This window comes from Haemorhous mexicanus, chromosome 8, assembly GCF_027477595.1.
Source record: "Haemorhous mexicanus isolate bHaeMex1 chromosome 8, bHaeMex1.pri, whole genome shotgun sequence".
In the NCBI taxonomy this organism is placed as follows: domain Eukaryota; kingdom Metazoa; phylum Chordata; class Aves; order Passeriformes; family Fringillidae; genus Haemorhous; species Haemorhous mexicanus.
Window position 1 is genome coordinate 1,075,873 of NC_082348.1, and position 22,098 is coordinate 1,097,970.

The 22,098-nt window shown below is 52.6% G+C and overlaps 1 protein-coding gene across 1 annotated transcript in view; it reads right to left on the reverse strand.

Annotated features, from left to right (window-relative positions):
- Nucleotides 1–16,073, reverse strand: part of GALNT13 (polypeptide N-acetylgalactosaminyltransferase 13) — a 51,133-nt gene extending 35,060 nt beyond the window's left edge. Inside the window, 5 exon segments of the mRNA XM_059852448.1 lie at nt 1,171–1,337; nt 6,544–6,712; nt 7,304–7,545; nt 8,255–8,354; nt 15,747–16,073. Of these exon segments, the coding sequence (XP_059708431.1) occupies nt 1,171–1,337; nt 6,544–6,712; nt 7,304–7,445 (478 nt within the window). The 5' untranslated portion in view covers nt 7,446–7,545; nt 8,255–8,354; nt 15,747–16,073.
- Nucleotides 16,074–22,098: the final 6,025 nt, after the last annotated feature.

The following is a 22,098-nucleotide window of genomic DNA, read 5'->3' on the forward strand; positions in this document are numbered from 1 at the left end:
CTTCCAAGCCAAAGCATTCCCTGATTCCAGGATGGTATCTCGGGAATTTCAAATAAAGCACAATCAGGAATGATTCCTTGGAATGAAGAGCAACCACAAAACAAAGACACTTTGGGCAATCTGCTGCTGGTTCAGTTAAGAAAAAAAAAAATGGCTTTTTTTGATGGATTTCCCCATTGGAGCTCTCTGCACGCTTCTAGGAAAAATGGGAATTACTTGGCTCAAATCCTCCTCCACCTTCTGGCACAAGGAATCATTAAGCCACTTAATGAGCAGGAAATCCAGGGAGTAATTAGGGTTCAATTAATGCTCCATGGGGCAGAACTGAAGGATGGAGTGGCTGCAGGGTTGAGCCTGCCATCAGTACCCCTCGGGCTGCTCCAGGATCCTCTCTCATTCCATTGGTTCCATTTAAGGAACTTGATGGGATTCCTTTTTCAGGGAGTCCCAGTTCCACAGGCAGAGTTTGCTTTTTCAAGTCTGGGGTCAAAACAGAAATGAAAAGGCAGAAAAAAAAGTGAAGAATGAAGGAAATGAAGCACAAAGAGGGGAAATAGAGGCAGAGTTGAAATGAGATGGTCCCTTCCAAGCCAAACCATTCTAGAATTCCATGGAAATGACTTGGTGGGGATATTGAGGAAATGCAATAACATGGAATGAGGAGGGTGGAAAGACAGGAAGGAAAGGATTGACCTTTCCAGGAATGTCAAATTTATTGAGCTGGATCAGATCCAGGGCCTGAAGGGGCTCCAGGAGAGCTGGAGAGGGACTGGGGACAAGGATGGAGGGACAGGAGCCAGGGAATGGCTCCCAGTGCCAGAGGGCAGGGATGGGTGGGAGATTGGGAACTGGGAATTGCTGGCCGGGCTGGAATTCCCAGAGCAGCTGGGGCTGCCCCTGGATCCCTGGCAGTGCCCAAGGCCAGGCTGGACAGCTGGGATGGTGGGAGGTGTCCCTGCCATGGTGAGGGGCTGGAATAGGAGCCCTTTAAAGGTCTCCTCCAAGCCAAACCATCCTGGATTCCATGAATTTTTTCCACCCCCCTTTCCCCACTCCCTCTGGATCCCACCACAGCCGGGATGAGCTGGCTGCGAACCACACTGCCAGCCCTCCCTGAGCTGCAGGAGGAGGGGATGGGATCTGGGATGGGAGCTGCTGCTCCAGCCCCACCTCTCTCGCTGGCATCGTCCACCAGGAGGATCTCGGCCAGCAGGCGCGGCGGGGAGCGCTCCAGCACGCTGTGGATGGTCCTGAGCAGCGTGCTCCAGGCCTCGTTGTGGAACACGATCACCACGCTGGTGTTGGGCAGCTCCTCCGGGTACACCTTGCTCTTGCACCTGCCCAGAAACAGCCAGCCAACAGGGAAAGGGGCTCAGGCCACAGCAGGGACAGCCCGGAGGAGAGCCGTGTCCTCAGCACGGAAAAGGGGCTTGGGAGGCACCACGGCACTGCTGCCGCTCCCAGGGATGGGGCAGGAATTCAGGAGGCAAAATCCCAGAGACTGGAATCCCAGTGGCTCTGAGGCAGGATGGAAAAGGGGGCTGGAAGCAGCCATGGCCCTGCTCCAAGAGAGAGGTTCCACATCCATGTGGTTCAAAATTATAGAAAAGAATTAAATGAATTAAATGGGCAAAGTGGAGACCCAGAGACTGGAATTCCAGTGGCTCTGAGGCTGAGGCAGGATGGAAAAGGGGCCTGGAAGCAGCCATGGCCCTGCTCCAAGGGGGAGGCTCCACATCCATGTGGTTCAAAATTACAGGAATTAATTAAATGGGCAAAGTGGAGACCCAGAGCTTGGAATTCCAGTGGCTCTGAGGCAGGATGGAAAAGGGGGCTGGAAGCAGCCATGGCCCTGCTCCAAGGGGGAGCTTCCACATCCACGTGGTTCAAAATTATAGAAAAGAATTAAATTAATTAAATGGGCAAAGTGGAGACCCAGAGACTGGAATTCCAACAGCTCTGAGGCAGGATGGAAAAGGGGGCTGGAAGCAGCCATGGCCCTGCTCCAAGAGAGAGGTTCCACATCCACGTGGTTCAAAATTATAGAAAAGAATTAAATGAATTAAATGGGCAAAGTGGAGACCCAGAGACTGGAATTCCAACAGCTCTGAGGCAGGATGGAAAAGGGGGCTGGAAGCAGCCATGGCTCTGCTCCAAGAGAGAGGTTCCACATCCACGTGGTTCAAAATTACAGGAATGAATTAAATGGGCAAAGTGGAGACCCAGAGACTGGAATTCCAGCTGCTCTGAGGCAGGATGGAAAAGGGGGCTGGAAGCAGCCATGGCTCTGCTCCAAGGGGGAGGTTCCACATTTCAAGCTGGTGGGATGAATTCAGGAACAAACTGGAGACCCAGAGACTGGAATTCCAGCTGCTCTGAGGCAGGATGGAAAAGGGGGCTGGAAGCAGCCATGGCTCTGCTCCAAGAGAGAGGTTCCACATCCATGTGGTTCAAAATTATAGAAAAGAATTAAATGAATTAAATGGGCAAAGTGGAGATCCAGAGACTGGAATTCCAGCGGCTCTGAGGCAGGATGGAAAAGGGGGCTGGAAGCAGCCATGGCCCTGCTCCAAGGGGGAGCTTCCACATCCACGTGGTTCAAAATTACAGGAATTAATTAAATGGGCAAAGTGGAGACCCAGAGCTTGGAATTCCAGTGGCTCTGAGGCAGGATGGAAAAGGGGCCTGGAAGCAGCCATGGCCCTGCTCCAATGGGGAGCTTCCACATCCACGTGGTTCAAAATTACAAGAATTAATTAAATTAATTAAATGGGCAAAGTGGAGACCCAGAGACTGGAATTCCAACAGCCCTGAGGCAGGATGGAAAAGGGGCCTGGAAGCAGCCATGGCCCTGCTCCAAGGGGGAGGCTCCACATCCATGTGGTTCAAAATTACAAGAATTAATTAAATGGGCAAAGTGGAGACCCAGAGACTGGAATTCCAGCGGCTCTGAGGCAGGATGGAAAAGGGGGCTGGAAGCAGCCATGGCCCTGCTCCAAGGGGGAGCTTCCACATCCACGTGGTTCAAAATTACAGGAATTAATTAAATGGGCAAAGTGGAGACCCAGAGACTGGAATTCCAATGGCTCTGAGGCAGGATGGAAAAGGGGGCTGGAAGCAGCCATGGCCCTGCTCCAAGGGGAACCTGCCACATTTTAAGCTGGTGGGATGAATTCAGGAACAAACTGGAGACCCAGAGCCTGGAATTCCAGTGGCTCTGAGGCAGGATGGAAAAGGGGGCTGGAAGCAGCCATGGCCCTGCTCCAAGGGGGAGGTTCCACATTCATGTGGTTCAAAATTATAGAAAAGAATTAAATTAATTAAATGGGCAAAGTGGAGACCCAGAGACTGGAATTCCAGTGGCTCTGAGGCAGGATGGAAAAGGGGCCTGGAAGCAGCCATGGCCCTGCTCCAAGGGGAACCTGCCACATTTCAAGCTGGTGGGATGAATTCAGGAACAAACTGGAGACCCAGAGACTGGAATTCCAGCTGCTCTGAGCATGACACAGGCTGGAGAAGGGGCTGAGCTGATCTCACTCTCCCATTCCTGACAGTCCAAGCAAGGACCTGGCTCAACCCCAGGGATCAGACTCCAGCCCTGAGCTGTTTAATCAGGAATTCTAGGTACAGCCATTCCCAGGGGGAATGGTCTGGGATGAGCTGCCAAGGACAGGCAGAGCTGAGCCAGGACTGATCCACCAGGAATGTTTAAATCCTGCCTGCTTTCCCAAAGCTCCCACTCAAGGATCAAACCCTGCCAGCTGAACCAAGCACCATTCCATTATTTAGGGAATTTCTGGGAAAACCAGGAATGTGGGGCACCTGCACATCCTTTAAAAATGGGACATAGCCATGGATTTTTCAAAGTTAATCCATGCACAACAAAGCCTTCAACTCCCTCTCCCAAACCCCATTTCCAGAGGTCTGTGGGAAATGTGGGATCCCAGATTTCCTGCAGATTCTCTGGGAGAAGATACCACAGGAAGGAGGTGAGGGCCCTTTCAAGGCAACCTGAAAATTCACCCTTGGGAAAAAAAAAAAATCCCTGCAAAATAACCCCGAGTTTATCTGGGCTTTTATCCAAACTGCTCCAGCATTTCCTGCAATTCCAATCCCCTTGAAACCAGGAATAAAGGAAATAAAAAATCCCCTTTGGAACAATTTTCCTTAAATAAAATCTGTTTTCTCCTCCACCCAGGGATGTCTTGGGGGCCCCTCCGAGGCTGCCAGGGAGGAAAATCTGTTTTCCATGATTTTCACACTAATTAAGGAGCTGACAGCTCCTCTTTTCCAATTATATCTCCCTTGCAAACGGCTGCTCCAAAGGCAGCTGCAGCCCACGTGGAAAACATGGAAGGGAGAGCAAGGACTGTGCTTCTGGAAGGGAAATTTTCACATGTTCTCAGAATAAAGGAGAACTGCAACAATCCAGGGTGGCCATGCCCATGAAAAACATTCCAGTACTTGGGGATACTCCATGGAGTGACAGGAATGCCACCACTCATCCATGGGATCAGAGAATCCCGGGATGGGCTGGGATGGAAGGGACCCGAAATCCCATCCCAGCCCTGCAGGGATGGCAGGGACACCTCCCTCTGTCCCAGGCTGCTCCAGCCTGGCCTTGGGCACTGCCAGGGATCCAGGGGCAGCCCCAGCTTCCCTGGGAATGTGTGCCAGCATCTTCCCAACCTCTAAAAGAGGAATTTGTTATCCACCAAGACTTAGAACAGGAAAAACACCAAATCCAACAGGTCCTGGTGAAGGACAAATCCATCAGGGGTGGCTATCCCAAAACAAACCAATGTTCCCTCCCCTGAGGGATGAATTTCAGGAATACCAAATTTTGGTCTCACCTCAAAACCCAATCAAGAATTCCTGCCCTGAAACATGGATCTGAGAGAAGGATTTTCCCAATTATAAGGAGTTTTCCCACACATCCATTGCCACCCCTGCACTGCTCCTTCCCAAGCCCTATCCCCCACCCAGGATCACATCCCAATGTTTTTTTCTTTGGAGAATCCCCACAAAATTCCAGCTCCATGTTTAACCCTGGCAGCTGCTCCAGAAATCCCAATGTTTCTGCTCAGCCCTGGATGTTCCCAAGCACTGGAACACACCCAGGAGCCAATTCCAGCTGCAACCTCCAGGAGAAAATCCCATTAGGATGCTCCAGCAATCCATGGAATGGCACTTGCAGCCTCACTCATCCAGAAAAGATTGAGGATGGATTTCTTCCCTCGCTGGAGAAAATCCTTGGGAATGAAATGAGGCATTTCCCTGGTGAGTTAAGCTGGGTTTAAGGTCTATCAAGAGCTCCTAATTAGAGCTGGCTCTGATTAAAATCTCCAGCTTGGCCATTTCCAACAGTACCCTGGAAATCCAGGGACATTCCCTGACAGAAGTCCCAGGATGGAACAGGAATGAAATGAATCTCTGTGGGAGAGACCCCAGGGATCAGCTGGAATTAAACCATCAGGCAGGCATGCAATGGGAGCCAGTCCTGCTTGGATACAGCACTGGGACAGGGAATTACTGGGGTCCTGATGAGGAATCCCACCGAACCTAGAGCCAGGCTGGGAGAGGTAGGAATGTTCCCCTGGAGAAGGGAAGGCTCCAGGGAGAGCTCAGAGCCCCTGGCAGGGCCTGGAGGGGCTCCAGGAGAGCTGGAGAGGGACTGGGGACAAGGCTGGAGGGACAGGAGCCAGGGAATGGCTCCCAGTGCCAGAGGGCAGGGATGGGTGGGAGATTGGGAACTGGGAATTCCTGGCTGGGCTGGGATTGCCAGAGCAGCTGGGGCTGCCCCTGGATCACTGGAAGTATCCCAGGCCAGGCTGGAGCACCCTGGGATGGTGAGAGGTGTCCCTGCCATGGCAGGGCTGGGAGGGATGGGATTTCAGCCCCCAGCCCACCTCAGTCCCCTCATTCCCTGGATGGGATTTCAGCCCCCAGCCCTCCCATTCCCAGGCTTGGCTCCCAGCCCCATTGCCCCCCAGGCTGGGCTCCCAGCCCCCTGTTCCCCCCCAGGCTGGGCTCCCAGCCCCCATTCCCCCCCAGGCTGGGCTCCCAGCCCCCATTGCCCCCCAGGGTGGGCTCCCAGCCCCCTGTTCCCCCCCAGGCTGGGCTCCCAGCCCCCATTGCCCCCCAGGCTGGGCTCCCAGCCCCCATTCCCCCCCAGGCTGGGCTCCCAGCCCCCATTCCCCCCCAGGCTGGGCTCCCAGCCCCCATTCCCCCCCAGGCTGGGCTCCCAGCCCCCATTGCCCCCCAGGCTGGGCTCCCAGCCCCCACTGCCCCCCAGGCTGGGCTCCCAGCCCCCACTGCCCCCCAGGCTGGGCTCTCAGCCCCCATTGCCCCCCAGGCTGGGCTCCCAGCCCCCTGTTCCCCCCCAGGCTGGGCTCCCAGCCCCCATTGCCCCCCAGGCTGGGCTCCCAGCCCCCACTGCCCCCAGGCTGGGCTCCCAGCCCCCTGTCCCCCCCCAGGCTGGGCTCCCAGCCCCCATTGCCCCCCACGGTGGGCTCCCAGCCCCTGTTCCCCCCAGCCCCTCACCCGTCCAGCCGCACGTCGGGCAGGCTGCGGTTCAGCGCGATGCGGTCGCTGGCCAGCAGGTTGAACTGGTTGATCTTGAACAGCTCCTTCATCTTCTCCTGCTCCTCCTTGGGGATGAGCACGGCCCTGCCCATCTCCCCCGGGCCCTCCTGGTTCCGGGAAATCACGGCTGGAAAACCCAACAGCAAAAGGTGCTTTGAGCACCTGGGAATTGGATTTATCCTTAGGGAAGTTTCTGGTTTTGCACAAGGAATGCTGGAAATCCAACCCCCATTCTCCCTGCTCCACTGGGAGCTTTTATCCCTCTCTGCATCCAAGAACATCCAGTTTTATATTCCAAGATGATTGAACCCCCTGGATTTGCTCCCTTCCACTATCCCAAGTTGCTCCAAGCCCCATCCAACCTGGCCTGGGACACTTCCACGGATCCAGGGGCAGCCTCAGCTCCTCTGGGCACCTTCACAAAGAAGCTGTGGCTGTCCCTGGATCCCTGCAAAGTCCCAGACCAGGTTGGACAAGGCCTGGAGCAGCCTGGGCTACTGGGAGGTGTCCCTGCCCATGGAATGGGATTTAAGGTCCGTTTTAACCCCACCCATCCCATAAAACACCAACACCAACTCAGACAACACCAAAGCAACGCTAAATCCTGCAGCTCCTGGGATTCCCTCTGCTGGGAAGAGCCATTTGGAGACACCAAGAGGAGGCCAAAGCCTCCCAAAGCCTGCCTGGATGGCCCGGAGGGGCTGGCAGCCGCACTCACCGCGCAGGGCGGGCAGCAGGGACCGCTCCTTGCTGTCATCACACTTGTTGCACTCGCTGAAGTAGAGCAGCAGGAACACGTCCAGCAGCACCCAGAGCAGAGAGGTGGCCAGCACCACCCGGCAGTAGCCAAACCTCCTCATGGCTCCTGGCACCTGCTCCAGAGCCCGGCCACAGCAGGAGCACCACGGGGTCACAGTCCCACGGCACAGAGCCACCAGGCAGGCTGGGAGCAGCAGCCCACTGCAGGCAGAGGAAAAGCAGCAGGAGATTCTCATGGATTCATAGATATTCCTCCTTATACTGACCATTGCTTGACACTGAAATGTTCATTTTCCTCAAGTAATGATTTTAGGTTTCTCAGCATTGAATTTTTACCCCGCCAAAATATTTCGGACTCCACCTGGTGTGTACCAGAGATTCCTTGGAAAAGGCACCAGAGTCACTGATGCAGGGTTTGGGCTCCTGCCTGAATTTGGGACTTTGGAAAACAAAGCTAAAGGTGAGGCCTCCACAGCCAGGTCTCCAAAGGGTGGAGCCAGCCTGGGAGAGCTGGGAATGTTCCCCTGGATGAGGGAAGGCTCCAGGCAGAGCTCAGAGCCCCTGGCAGGGCCTGAAGGGGCTCCAGGAGAGCTGGAGAGGGACTGGGGACAAGGATGGAGGGACAGGAGCCAGGGAATGGCTCCCAGTGCCAGAGGGCAGGGATGGGTGGGAGATTGGGAACTGGGAATTCCTGGCTGGGCTGGGATTGCCAGAGCAGCTGGGGCTGCCCCTGGATCCCTGGCAGTGCCCCAGGCCAGGCTGGACACTGGGACAGTGGGAGTGTCCCTGGGTGGATGGGATAAGTGGGATTGAAGGTCCCTTCCCACCCAAAGCATTCCAGAATGCCATGCTCTCCCCCCCATGGCTGCCATCAGCAATTAGAGCTCTGTAATTAACGACCCCCACTCACCATCACTGCCTGCATTCTGTGCCCAGACTCCGTGTCCTGCTCCAGCCATGCTCCCACAGAATTCCCTCAGCACTGACCCCCTGGATAATTCTCCAAGTGCCTGGAATAGAAAAAGAGAAGAAAATCCCATGACTTTTCCATATTTCCTAAAACATAAAGAAATTCCTTAGAATTAAAAATCCCTCCACAGTTTTATGCACGTTTTAACTTCCTTATCCTCCCCACCTCAGCTCCTCATTCCCAAGTGGGATCTTTCCATTTTCCATCCCATTGTAATTCATTTTCATCTGAGCCAAAGGGATGGAAGAGCTGGAATGATTTAGATCATTTAAATAAATTATTTATTTAATTATTCTTGCAGCATTTCTGCATGAACTCCTCATTAATAACAATTTCCATCTGCCCTAAATATCAACCAATGGCTCTTCCTGCTGAGGGATTCCCAGGACACTGATTTAAAGTTCCAGGAATTGCTGTTCCAGGGTAACACAATCCATTTCCACAGCGGTCACAGGGAACAGTTTCATCACTGGAAAAAAAATGAGGAAGAAAAAAACCAAATTTCCCAAGAAAATTGTGGATGCTCCGTCCTGGAAGTGACCAAGGCTGGAAGGGGCTGAAGCAATCTGGGATAGGGGAAGGATTCTCTGCCCATGGAATGGGATGAGGTCACTTTAAGGTCACTTCTACCCAAAAACATCCCAGGATTCTGTGATTCCATAAAATGCCCTCCTCCAAAGCTCCAAAAGGAAGAATGTTCCCCAAAATAAGATTTATTTTAACTGAAATTCAGCCTAACAAGGTTTGCAGGAAGAGGAAGAAGGGAAAAATCCAAAAGTTCTGAGCTGCCTCTTCCTGGAATAAACCCAATTTTACCCCATTATCCTGCAGCAAGGCAGGAGGAAATTCCTGCCCCTGCAGGGCTGGGAGCAGGAAAAGCAGGAAACAGGAGGCAAACTGAGGAACCTGCCAACATTTCCTGGGACTGACCCCACACAATGCTGGGGGGAACTAGGGAGGCTGCAAATCCAAGTGGATGACAATTCCAGACTCCAATCCTTGATTTGCCTTTTCCCTGGATTAAAAATCTCAGTGTTCTGTGGATATAAACCAATTGTTCAGGATTTCCTCCTGTAACCCCCCAGGCCCTGGATATTCCCACAGCCAGGCCATGCCCAGAATGACCAACAGGGAATTTTTGAGGCTCAGAGACACAGAATCCATCCCTGCTCCCTGAAAACCTCTTCATTCCCTTTCCCAACACCCCTGGAAGGTAAAACAGACACGGATACAGCAAAGTCCCAATTCTTGAGCTGTATTTTTCCACCAGTGCTGGGAATTTAATTCTATAGTGAAACTTGGGGTAATTTCTGACTCCTTCATGGGCTGAAAGTGTGGAAATTGCAGCAGCACAGGGTGGGGCTAGGAAATAAAAGGGTGTTCAGAAGGAACTCAGCAGAATTTTGGGGAATCACAGAATTCCAGACTGGTTTGGCTGGGAAGGGACATTAAGGATTATCCCATTCCACCCCCAGGGACACTCCCACCATCCCAGGGTGCTCCAGCCTGGCCTTGGGCACTGCCAGGGATCCAGGGGCAGCCCCAGCTGCTCTGGCAATCCCAGCCCAGCCAGCAATTCCCAGTTCCCAATCTCCCACCCATCCCTGCCCTCTGGCACTGGGAGCCATTCCCTGGCTCCTGTCCCTCCATCCTTGTCCCCAGTCCCTCTCCAGCTCTCCTGGAGCCCCTTCAGGCCCTGCCAGGGGCTCTGACTCTGCCTGGAGCCTTCCCTCATCCAGGGGAACATTCCCAGCTCTCCCAGCCCTTCTGGCCTCATTCCAGGAGGTCAAAGCCCTTCATTCCCAAATGGGCACTTGCTGTAAATCCGGCTCAGCTGAGCCCTGAGCTGCTCCTTAATCCTCTGGCACTCCTCAGGCTCATCACGGATGAAGTGTCCTAATCCTCAGCAGGACAGGAATAACCTGGGCATGGAAATTCCCACAGAAAATCCCAAAGAAAGGCAGAGGAGCTGGCCAGCTTCTCACCCAGCTCCTTGACTGATTCAGCAGAGTTGGAATTCCAGAGTTCAGCTGCATCCCGGGCACGTGATTAAATCTTCCTAATTAATATCAGAACTCCTCTGACCCCAGTGTGACCTCACAAACCTGCAAGTCTCCAACTTTTCTTGGCCACCTGCATTCCCAGGAAAACCAAACCTGACTGCCCACATGGCTGTGCTTGGGTAAGGAAGGATACAAAACCCAAATGATTACCAGGGCAGCGTTGTTCCCAACCTGCATATTCCCATTTTCATGGAATGAAACCCAAACCAGAGCTGAACACTTTACCAGTCAAAACTGCTTTTAATGCCACCCTAAGCCCTAAGGAGGGATTCCATGAGCTGGGCCTGGTAAAGCTCAGCTTAACCTGAGGTGTGGGACAGGAGCAGGCTCAGGATGGGACAGGGATCTCCCTGCTCCCCTGCCAGATGTGGCCACATCTGCAGCAGCCCCAGCCAGCTGCACATCCCAGCAGTTGCCTGGCAACAGAGAGGATGCTGCCCTGGGTACCAGGGTCTGCCCAAGCAGATCCAGGATGGGCAGCTGGGGAGCCCAGCCCAGCTTCCCAGGCTGCAGGAGCTTTGGGATCACTCTCAGGGATTTGGTTTCCCTGCTCCAAGGGGCTCCCAGCTCTTCCAGGAACCCATTCCCACAGGAGAATTATAAGGACACCTCTTGTCCCCTGCTCACAGCAAAAGGATGGAGAAAGAGAAATAAAATGATCCCAAAGTCCAGCCTGGCCCTCCCAGGGGATGAGAGCTCAGCAGGGCTCTCTCTGCAGCTCAGCCATGGAAATGGAATCCAAAACATCCCTGGGAATCTGCTCCTGTTTGTGCTGCTGCTTTGGTGAAACACAGAATCAAACCTCAGCTGCAGGCACACCAGGATGATCCCCAATGCCCCTGGAGAGCAGAACTCCTGCTCCTCTCCTGACATCCCTCTGGAAGCGTGCAGGGGGAAATCACCCAAGGAGGGGGTGGGAAGGTGCCTTGGCTGAGTTTTATTTTCCCTGTGAGCCTTCAGAGACATCCCAGGGATGGGGAATGGATGGAACCACCTCCTGCTCCCACTGCAGAGGTGAATTCCTGCCCTTCCACTGCCAGTTTTCCAGGGAATCTCCTTTGCCATGAGGGGCCTCCACACCCCACTGAGAGCCCAAACCCAGCACCTCTCACCTCACCCACAGCTCCTCTCCCACCAAAAGGATCTGGGCTGGAAGCAGGAATTGGATCCCTGGGATGGCCTCAGACACTGCTCTGCCATGGATCCCAGAGAGCAGAACTCCAGAGGTTTGGGAGCAGCTGACCCAGGCTCCAATCCCTGCTGGCAAATCTAAAGCAGTGCCCGACACTCAGGGACGCCCCTGCTCCTGAGCACCCAGCCCACAGCAGCAGAATTGGAATTTTCACAGAATTTTTAGGAAATCTGGGGGGAACACCTCCCCAAACCCCACAGCAAGAAGGGTTTGAGGCTTCCAGGACTCCCCATGTCAGGCAGAGGCACACAGGGCTCGGGAAGCTCACCAGGAAAAATTCCCTAGCAGGAATTAAATCACTCACAAATACATTTTTCCACCTAAGAAAGGCACAATCCTGATGAAGAATTCCCAGCTTTCCCCTCTGATAAATTAAAGGAATATTTCTCACAGCCATCCTGGGATTCACCACAAAAAAAATTTGGCCAGGGAAGTTTGAAACTCCCCCTTTCCAATTTAAAATTGGATTTTAGGGCTACACTGATCTAAGCAAACCTGAATGTAAAACACTTCCTGCAAAAATCATTTAATTACACGAGCAGTTCATTAATTCATGGATAAGGAAGAACTTTGAATGCCAGAACTGTCAAACTCCAAGATCAATCCAGGAAAGCTCTTGCACATTTAGCAAGGAATAAAACTGGGGGGGGAAAGGGGAAAAAAAGCAATCAGGTACCTTCAGTCAGAGCCACGCAGTGTTTTGTGTTTTAAGAATTCAGTTTTTTCTGCCTCTCTCCTCTCCTGAAATTTATTAATAGCCCCATTCTTCCCTTGGGAATTAATTCCTGTGACTCAGGAATTGAAGTGGAAAAGCCTCATTAATTCCTCTCATCCCAGACCTCGGGAGGAAAACGTGCCCTGGGTTTGGGGGGGCTTGGCTCAGGCACAGCCACACAATTCCAGGCTCCCCCAGTTCCATCCTCCCAGCAGCTCCAGAGCCACTCAGCCTGGGAAATGTGGGAAATTTGGGAAGAGCTGACCTGGGTTGATTGCCTCCTTTAAAGTCCTGGGGCTGTGCTGGTGCAAAGCACTGAAAAGCTGCAGATAATTCAAATGAAGATTTGAAAACCCCTAAATCTTAATGGAATATTGTAGAACCATGGAATGGTCTGGATGGGAAGGGATATTAATCCATGGGCAGGGACACCTTCCTCCATCCCTGGGTGCTCCAAGCCCCATCCAACCCAGCCCTGGACCCTTGCAGGGATGGAGCAGCCACAGATCCTCTGGAACAACCAAAATTTTGGGAATTAACTCCCAATTATTGCAGGACAACCCCTTTTCCTATGTTAAAAGCTCAAAATCCTGCTCCCACTGCTGTTTCCAGATTTTTCCCTCAAACACAGCCCACCTAGAAAAGCAAACTGCAGCACTTTGCTCAGCAGCTTCCCAAATCCCTCGTTCCCAGGCAGTCCTGGCATCTCCCACTCCCAAACCTCCACCTCTCCCAGGATTTCTCCCTTGCAGGAGCTGATCAAGGCTGATCAGCTGCCTCTGTTTGTTCCCACTGCAGAGCTGGGAGAGCTCCCACATTCCAGGGAAATGCAGAGCACTGAGTGGCACTGACAGCTCGGCACATCCCCCCTGCAGGAGTTTTCCAGCTCCTCCAACACAAGGATCTCCTGTTTGCCAGGAATTCACACCCCACTGGGAACCCACATTTTTTTGTGGTGAATCCCAGGACAGCTGTGAGAAATAATCCTTTAATTTATCAGAGGGGAAAGCTGGGAATTCTGCATCAGGCACATCCCCCCTGCAGGAGTTTTCCAGCTCCTCCAACCCAAGGAAACGCTGCAGAGAGCCCAAGTGGCCCAAGGAGCAGGGAATCAGGGAATGGCCCATTCCTGAGGCTCCAGGAGTGTTAGGGCCAGGGTGGGACTGTGGTGGTGGATCAGGGATCCTGGGGGTCCCTTCCAGCCCTGACATTCCAGCATTCTGGGATCTGAGGAAGCCATGGAGCACAGGATGGCCCCACGGAGCTGTGTCCAAGCAGAATTCCCTCCCTTCTTCCCATCCAACAGCTCAGGAGAGAAGCCAAATCCCTGAGCACCAAAAGCCCCCGTGACAACCCAAGGAACTGCCCAAATCCTGCTGGCTCCCACTCCAAACTCCTCCTCACAGAAGGACTGGAATCTCCTCTGTCCATCCCTGGGTTATCCCTGCCTCATCTCCCGCTCTTGGAGGGAAGCAGATTTGTTGGGATTGACCAGCTCTCACTCTGTGGGATTTCAAAATGAAGCACAAAAAACCCCAAACCTATTTCCTCGTGTCCATAAAGGTGCAGGCACGTGGAGCTCAATCCTCCCACATTCCCAGGCAGTTTTCCTTGGATTCACCTGCCAGACAAAACCCTCTGGAATTCCCCTGACAGACAAAACCCTCTGGAATTCCCCTGCCAGACAAAACCCTCTGGAATTTTCTAACATAAAAAAAATGGAGAGATTCCCAATCCCTCCTTTCCAGGCAATTCCACTTCTCCTCCATGAGCCACGATTTCCCTGTCAGTTTCCAAACCAGCGGGGTTTGATTCCTGCATCCCCACACCCTGCAAAGCCAAAATCCCATTAAACACGAGGAGGAAGGAGCCCCATCCCATTCCACACATTCCCACATTTAAAGCAGCCCAATTTTCCTAAGGAATGAGGTGTTGGGGGTGCAGATGGTGGGGAGAGCTCTGGCACCTCTCGTTCCTAAAAACCAGGAGCTGTTTCTGGAGCAGGTGGGAAGAAGGTGGGAACAGCCAGAAAACCCCAGAACCGTGTGGGATCGTGCCCCTCCCCTCCCGGCTTCAATTGGGGGAAGAAAAAAAAAAAAAGGCAGATTTTTCTTTCAAAAAAGCTGCTTTTTACATAAGAAAAGCAGATTTTGACCCAAAACCCTCCAGATTTTTAAGCAATAATATCACTTTTTTCTGCACAAGTAAAGCAGATTTTCAGACAAGAAAAACACTTCTCTTTTTTTCTGCACAAGAAAAGCAGTTTAAAAACACAATAAAAGGAGGGTTTTAACTTTAAAAAATGAGGTTTTACACAAGAAAAACAGATTTTTACCCAGAAAAGGAGGGTTTTACTCAAGAAAATTAGATTTTTACACAAGAGAAACAGATTTTTATGCTGGTATCTTCCTAAAGCATGGTTTCATTGATAACACAAAACACCAAATGTGCAGCACAGGAGAAAAATTTTAAAAATACCAAAAACCACACAAACCCCCCCTAAATATAACCTTAAAACTTCTAAAAACACCTTAAAACCTCAAGTTTTACAGCCTCATGTCCCCCTCAAAGCCCAGCAGCCACCAAGAGTTAAAATAATCTTTGCCTCCATCATTCCCAGCGTGCCTTAATCTCCCGTTAATCTTTCCTCCCCCTATTCCCAGCGTCCAAGTAAATTCCAGCCCTTATTTTCCAACACACAACATCTTTTACCAGTTCTTTTCTCTTGATCCTTTCAGACCCAGACAATTTCTAACGAAAAAAGGGAAAATAAACTCGATTTCCTGTCAGCTCGGAAGGGGCTTTTCCCGATTCCTGGGAAAGCAGCTGGCATCCCAACTTTAGGATTTTCTGGGAAAATCCCAGCTTTTAACAGCCGAGCCAAACCCCATTTCCAGCAGTGTGGGCTGTTTCGATCCTTATTTCCACGCGGGAGGAATTGAAGTGGAATTTAAATGGAATTTAAGTGGAATTTAAGTGGAATCATCCCGGTGCATCTCGCTCTGTGCGAGCACTGGGAGAAAGCACCGGGAAAACCGGGAAGCAGCCGAGCTGAGGCACTTCCAGGGAAACCTGCGGCTGGGAAGAGCCCCAGCCGCGATTCCAGGGAATCCTGGCAGCCCCAAACATCATTCCAGGCAATCCTGGCAGCCCCCAACGCGATTCCAGGGAATCCTGACAGCTGAAACCGACAGCCCAAATTGCTATTCCAGGGAAACCTGACGGTCCAAAACATCATTCCAGGGAAACCTACAGCTGAAATCCACAGCCCTGAGCGCTATTCCACGGAATCCCGGCAGCCCCAAACGCGATTCCAGGGAATCCTGGCAGCCCAAAGAAGAATTCCCGGAAAACCTAGGGGTGAAATCCGGAACCCTAAAGGTCATTGCAGGGAATCCTGACATCCCTAAGCGCTGTTCCAGGAACACCCGCGGATGAAAAGGACAACCCGCCGCTCCATACCTCCGCGCGGTTTTCCAGGGATATTGGGATGCTCCCTCGCGGCCCAGCGGAGCTTCCCTGGGGAGCTCCCGAGCAGAGCCCGGCGCCGGGGCTGGGTCAGAGCCGGTCACACACCGCGGGCCCAGCCCGGCTGAGCCCGGATTAACCAAAGCTCCCGGGAAAGGCGGGATCGGGGACAGCGGGGGGAGCGGAGCCGGGAGATCCCTCGGGATAACGGAGCCGGGAGCCAGAGGATCCCTCGGGATAACGGAGCCGGGAGCCGGGGGATCCCTCGGGATAACGGAGCCGGGAGCCGGGGGATCCCTCGGGATAACGGAGCCGGGGCTGAAGGAGCGAGGGGAGCCCGGCACGGACCCCTCCGGCCTCACCTGCGGCGGAGCCCCGAGCTCAGAACCGGCCCGGGGGGCTCAGCAGGGCCCGGGGGGGCTCAGCCCGTCAGTCCGAGGGGTCAGCAGGATCCGAGGGGGCTCAGCAGGATCCTGGGGGGCTCAGCCCCGTCAGTCCGAGGGGTCTCAGCCCTGTCCTGAGGGATCCAGCACCTCCAGTCCCGGCGTTCAGCAGCGTCCGCGGGGTCTCAGCAGTGGCCGGGGACGTTCAGCAGCTCCAGTCCGAGGGCTCAGCAGGGTCCGGGGGGGCTCAGCAGGGTCCGGGGGGGCTCAGCCCCGTCAGTCCGGGGGCTCAGCAGGGTCCGGGGGGGCTCAGCCCCGTCAGTCCGAGGGGTCAGCAGGGTCCGGGGGGGCTCAGCCCCGTCAGTCCGAGGGCTCAGCAGGGTCCGGGGGTTCAGCCCCGCCCGTCCTGAGAGGGCTCAGCGGCATCCAGGGGGTCTCAGCGGCATCCAGGGGGTCTCGGCCTCTGGCGGGGGCTCAGCGCGGAGCCGCCGCCCTCCTCCTCCTCCTCATGGCCGGGGCAGAGCGGCAGCGGCCCCGGGAGCGGCCCCGCCTCGGCCGCAATGGCCGCGGCTCCCGCGATGCTGCGGCTGGGCCCGGGGGCAGCGGGGAGCGATGGGAGAGGATGGGGAGGGAGCGGAGGATGGGGAGGGAGCGAGGGGAGAGGATGGGGAGGGAGGGCCGGGCAGGTGCCGGGGGCGGCTCCGGCCTCACGAATCGCGCACGGAGGGAAGGGGCGGAGGCGGCGCGGGAGGGAGAGGCGGGGATGGGGAGAGGAGGGAGCGGGGATGGAGAGGGGATCGGGGTTTGGGATGGGGGCCGAGGGGAGCGGGGGAAGGCCGGGATGCTGAGGGGGGTGGGACAGTGTGGGACCCGGTGAGGAGGAGAGCAGAGGGATGCGGGAGGGAAAGGCGAGAAGAACAGGGGACGGGAGGACGTGGAGTGGGGTGCTGAGGAGAGATGGGGAAGGCTGGGATGGTGAGGGGATTGGGAATGGGGGATGAGGTCAGGGGAAGGTTGGGATGGTGAGGGGATTGGGAATGTGGGATGGAGTGCTGAGGGAGCAGGGGAAGGCTGGGATGGTGAGGGGATTGGAAATGGGGGATGAGGTCAGGGAAAGGCTGGGATGGTGAGGGGATTGGGAATGTGGGATGGAGTGCTGAGGGAGCAGGGGAAGGCTGGGATGGTGAGGGGATTGGGAATGTGGGATGAGGTCAGGGAAAGGCTGGGATGGTGAGGGGATTTGGGAATGTGGGATGGGGTGCTGAGGGAGCAGGAGAAGGCTGGGATGGTGAGGGGATTGGGAATGGGGGATGAGGTCAGGGAAAGGCTGGGATGGTGAGGGATTTGGGAATGGGGGATGGGGTGCTGAGGAGAGATGGGGAAGGCTGGGATGGTGAGGGGATTTGGGAATGGGGGATGAGGTCAGGGGAAGGTTGGGATGGTGAGGGGATTGGGAATGTGGGATGGAGTGCTGAGGGAGCAGGGGAAGGCTGGGATGGTGAGGGGATTGGAAATGGGGGATGAGGTCAGGGAAAGGCTGGGATGGTGAGGGGATTGGGAATGTGGGATGGAGTGCTGAGGGAGCAGGGGAAGGCTGGGATGGTGAGGGGATTGGGAATGTGGGATGAGGTCAGGGAAAGGCTGGGATGGTGAGGGGATTTGGGAATGTGGGATGGGGTGCTGAGGGAGCAGGAGAAGGCTGGGATGGTGAGGGGATTGGGAATGGGGGATGAGGTCAGGGAAAGGCTGGGATGGTGAGGGGATTGGGAATGGGGGATGGGGTGCTGAGGGAGCAGGGGAAGGCTGGGATGGTGAGGGGATTGGGAATGTGGGATGGGGTGCTGAGGGAGCAGGGGAAGGCTGGAGGGGCCGAGGGAGCCCAGGGAATGCCGAGGGAGCAGGCACAGGCTCTGGAGCCCATCGGTCGATTCCAGGACAGGTTTCCATCCCGAGGGCCATTCCAGACTCCCACCCCTCAGGCCCAGCCCCTCCAGCTCTCGTGCCGCCATCGGCGTGGGATTTCCTGACTTTTTCTGCAGGGAAATTCGCTCTCAGGGAAAGAAAACCAACGGGTAAAAGCTGCTCATCCCTCTGAGCAGGAGGAGCGGGGCAAAGCCTGCCCAGACTGGAGCGTTTCTGTCAGGGATTCCTGGATAAATCCCAGAATCCTGGAATGGCTTGGGTTGGAAGGGACCCTAAATCCCATCCCATCCCAAGGCAGGGACACCTTCCCCATCCCAGATTGCTCCAGCCTGACCTTGGGCACTGCCAGGGATCCAGGGGCAGCCCCAGCTGCTCTGGCAATCCCAGCCCAGCCAGGAGTTCCCAGTTCCCAATCTCCCACCCATCCCTGCCCTCTGGCACTGGGAGCCATTCCCTGGCTCCTGTCCCTCCATCCTTGTCCCCAGTCCCTCTCCAGCTCTCCTGGAGCCCCTCCAGGCCCTGCCAGGGGCTCTGAGCTCTGCCTGGAGCCTTCCCTCATCCAGGGGAACATTCCCAGCTCTCCAGCCTGGCTCCAGAGGGGTTTTCCAGGGATCCCTGCCCTCCTCTCCCTCTCCCATCTGTCCAGCAGTGCCACAAACTCTGGACTCCCTGTGTTTGGTTGTTGGGAATTAAATAATAACATATATAATAACATTATTATTATTATTATTTTATAATTAAGAAATTAATTTTTTTTAATGAACATCAAACACACAAGCAGAGCTGCTTTTACACCAAAAACCCCCTGGCACTTTGGATTTTGTTCCTCGTCCAAAAACAGAAGCGATAAAAAAAAATTTCCCTCCTTAAAAAAAAATTATTTAAAACATTTCCACCATAAGAAATAAGCAATAAAAACATTTTCCCCTTAAAGATTAAGTAATGAAAACCCTTTCTTCCTTATAAAGTAAGCAATAAAAGCATTTTTCCTTAAAAAATAAGTAATAAAAGGATTTTTCTCCTTCTAAAACAAGTCATAAAATGATTTTTTCCTTATAAAATTAGTCATAAAGGATTTTTACCTTTACAAAGTCAGCAATAAATGCATTTTTCCTTTATAAAACAGGGAATAAAAGCATTTTTTCCTCAATAAAATAAGGAATAAATCCTTTTTTTTTCTTCATAAGGTAACTCATAAAAGCTTTTTTCCCTTATAAAATAAGCAATAAAGGATTTTTTTTCACTAATTAAAATATTTAATAAATTATTTCGGGGCCTCTTTCTCTCCCCAGCACATCCTGAAAAATTCCTCCGAGTTTTTGCCCTGCAGAATTCCATGATGGGATGGTGGATTTCATCCCAAACCCTGCAGGAAATTCCTTCCCTTTTACTCACAGCAAAATCCTGGAATGGCTGAGCTGGGAGGGCCCTTCCAGAGCATTCCGGGATTTTGGGAGGTGAGGACCAGGACACCACTCCTGTGCCTGGAAACAAAGGGATCTTGAAATTCCTGGGTTGTCCAGCAAGGAAAAAGAAAATTTTTAGTTGGGAAAAGAAATTCCCTCCTAAAAAAGCCTTGGATCGTTGGAGACAGGGGAAGGGTTTTGTGCAGAAACCAAAAATCCAAGTTCTGCTGGAATTAAAAACTTCCAGGAAACAGCAAAAAAATTAAATATTCCCCAAAAAACTCCCTTTAAACTGTGTGCAACAAAATTCCACGGAGCCTTTGGAAGCAGCAAGGAGAGAACAACAAACTCTGAAATTAGCTGGAAAATGCTAATTAAAAATGCTAATTAGAAATGCTGCATTTTAAGCCTGGCAGTCCCAGAACTTTTCCTCTCATTCCAGATTCCCTCGTGCCAGGCTCCAGCATAATTCCAGGATTTAGGATTCATTCAATTTTCAGATCTCAGTGAATCCCTGGCCAATCCACAACAGAGGAAACCTGGAGAAAATCGGGAGAGGGAAGGAGATGCCCAAACCCTGGAAAGATTCCTCCCCTTTCCCTCATATTCCCTTGGAAGTTTTCCTCCTCTCTCCCAAAGAGAGCTTCCCATCCCAGCTGGAGGCCTGAAAAATTTTTAAAATGAAAACACAGAAAAGGAAAAATTAAAATTTAACAAAGGGGGAAAATTGGAAAAATAATTATAGGAAAAATTTTAAAAATCACAGGAAAAAAATTTACAGGAAAAAAATTTACAGGGGAAAAAAATTACAGGGGAAAAAAATTACAGGGGAAAAAAATTACAGGGGAAAAAAATTACAGGGGGAAAAAAATTACAGGGGGAAAAAAATTACAGGGGGAAAAAAATTACAGGGGGAAAAAAATTACAGGGGGAAAAAAATTACAGGGGGAAAAAAATTACAGGGGGAAAAAAATTACAGGGGGAAAAAAATTACAGGGGGAAAAAAATTACAGGGGAAAAAAATTACAGGGGAAAAAAATTACAGGGGAAAAAAATTACAGGGGAAAAAAAAATTTTACAGGGAAAAAAAATTTTACAGGGAAAAAAAATTTTACAGGAAAAATAAAATTACCGGAAAAATAAAATTACCGGAAAAATAAAATTACCGGAAAAATAAAATTACAGGAAAAATAAAATTACAGGAAAAATAAAATTAACTTTCATTTAAATGCTGCAAGTGAGAGGAAAACAGGTGGAAAAGAGCCAGGTTTGCACTCAAGGGGGTTCCTGCATTCCCTGATTTCCCTCTGGAGTCACCATTTCCCTTTTTCCAAGTTTCCAAGAAATGGAAGAAACTATGGGAATAAAGGCAGGAGATGGGGAAAGTCCCCAGCACGCTCCAGAGGATTTGTGGAATTCCCAGCTCAAAGAGCTGAAAATCCAGCTGTTCCCAAAAAACCCCAGGAGGTTTTGCTGGATTTGGGAAGCACCAGCAGCTCCTTGGGCTCATCCCAGTTCCCTCCTGGAGAAGAGCCTGGATCAGGCCCTGGGAGCTCCTCCTGAGGAGCCTCTCCCTTCCCATTCCACCATTAAATTCATTTAAAATCCATGGATCCCACCTTTCCTTTCCCTGTTACACTTCCAGGAGGAGGAATTCAGCTCCAGGATCTCCTGGGCCAGGCAGCAAAGCCAGGCCTTGCTCAGAGCTCTGTTTTATCTAAGCCAGGCTCAACCCCCCAGCCTCGTTTTCCCCTTTTCCCAAGGCTCTTCCCAACCCAGGACACCTGGATCTGATATCCAGGGCTGGGAAGGGCTGATGCCTGCACCTGCAGTTGGGATTTCATTCCCAAATCCCAAAGAAAGAGACCACTCCATCCTCTTCAAATATTCCAATAAAGCCACTCCCCCATTCCTTATCCATGGCAAATGTGGATGAGCACCATTCCCTGGGAAAGCTGTTCCATTCCTGGGAAAGCTCTTCATTCCCTGGGAAAAGGCTAGGATGGCTCCAGCATATTCATTTAATTGTTGTTTAATTGGAATTTAATTGGAATTGCAGCTGTTCTTTGTATAAAACACTGTCACTGCTGCTCTGGGATTGTGACTGGAGTTTCCTGCATTATCCCATAATCCCAAATTTTTGGGAGGTTTAAAAAATCCATATTGGTTGGATTTCTGATACGAATGGGAATTTGTTGGTAGCGAACTGATAACGTTGGCTTCAGACCAGGATTGCATTCCCAAGGATCTTGCCTGGAACTGCAAAGGGCACAGAGCTGCTCTGGCAATCCCAGCCCAGCCAGGAATTCCCAGTTCCCAATCTCCCACCCATCCCTGCCCTCTGGCACTGGGAGCCATTCCCTGGCTCCTGTCCCTCCATCCTTGTCCCCAGTCCCTCTCCAGCTCTTCTGGAGCCCCTCCAGGCCCTGCCAGGGGCTCTGAGCTCTGCCTGGAGCCTTCCCTCATCCAGGGGAACATTCCCAGCTCTCCCAGCCCTTGGAATATCTCCAAGGCCTCTGGGGTCACTCAGCAGCTCCTCATCCCACCCATCCATGGGATTGTTTCCCACCCTTTCATTCCTGCTTATCCCACTTCTATAACTGGAGCAGAAGCAAGCAGGGAATTTTTATATCC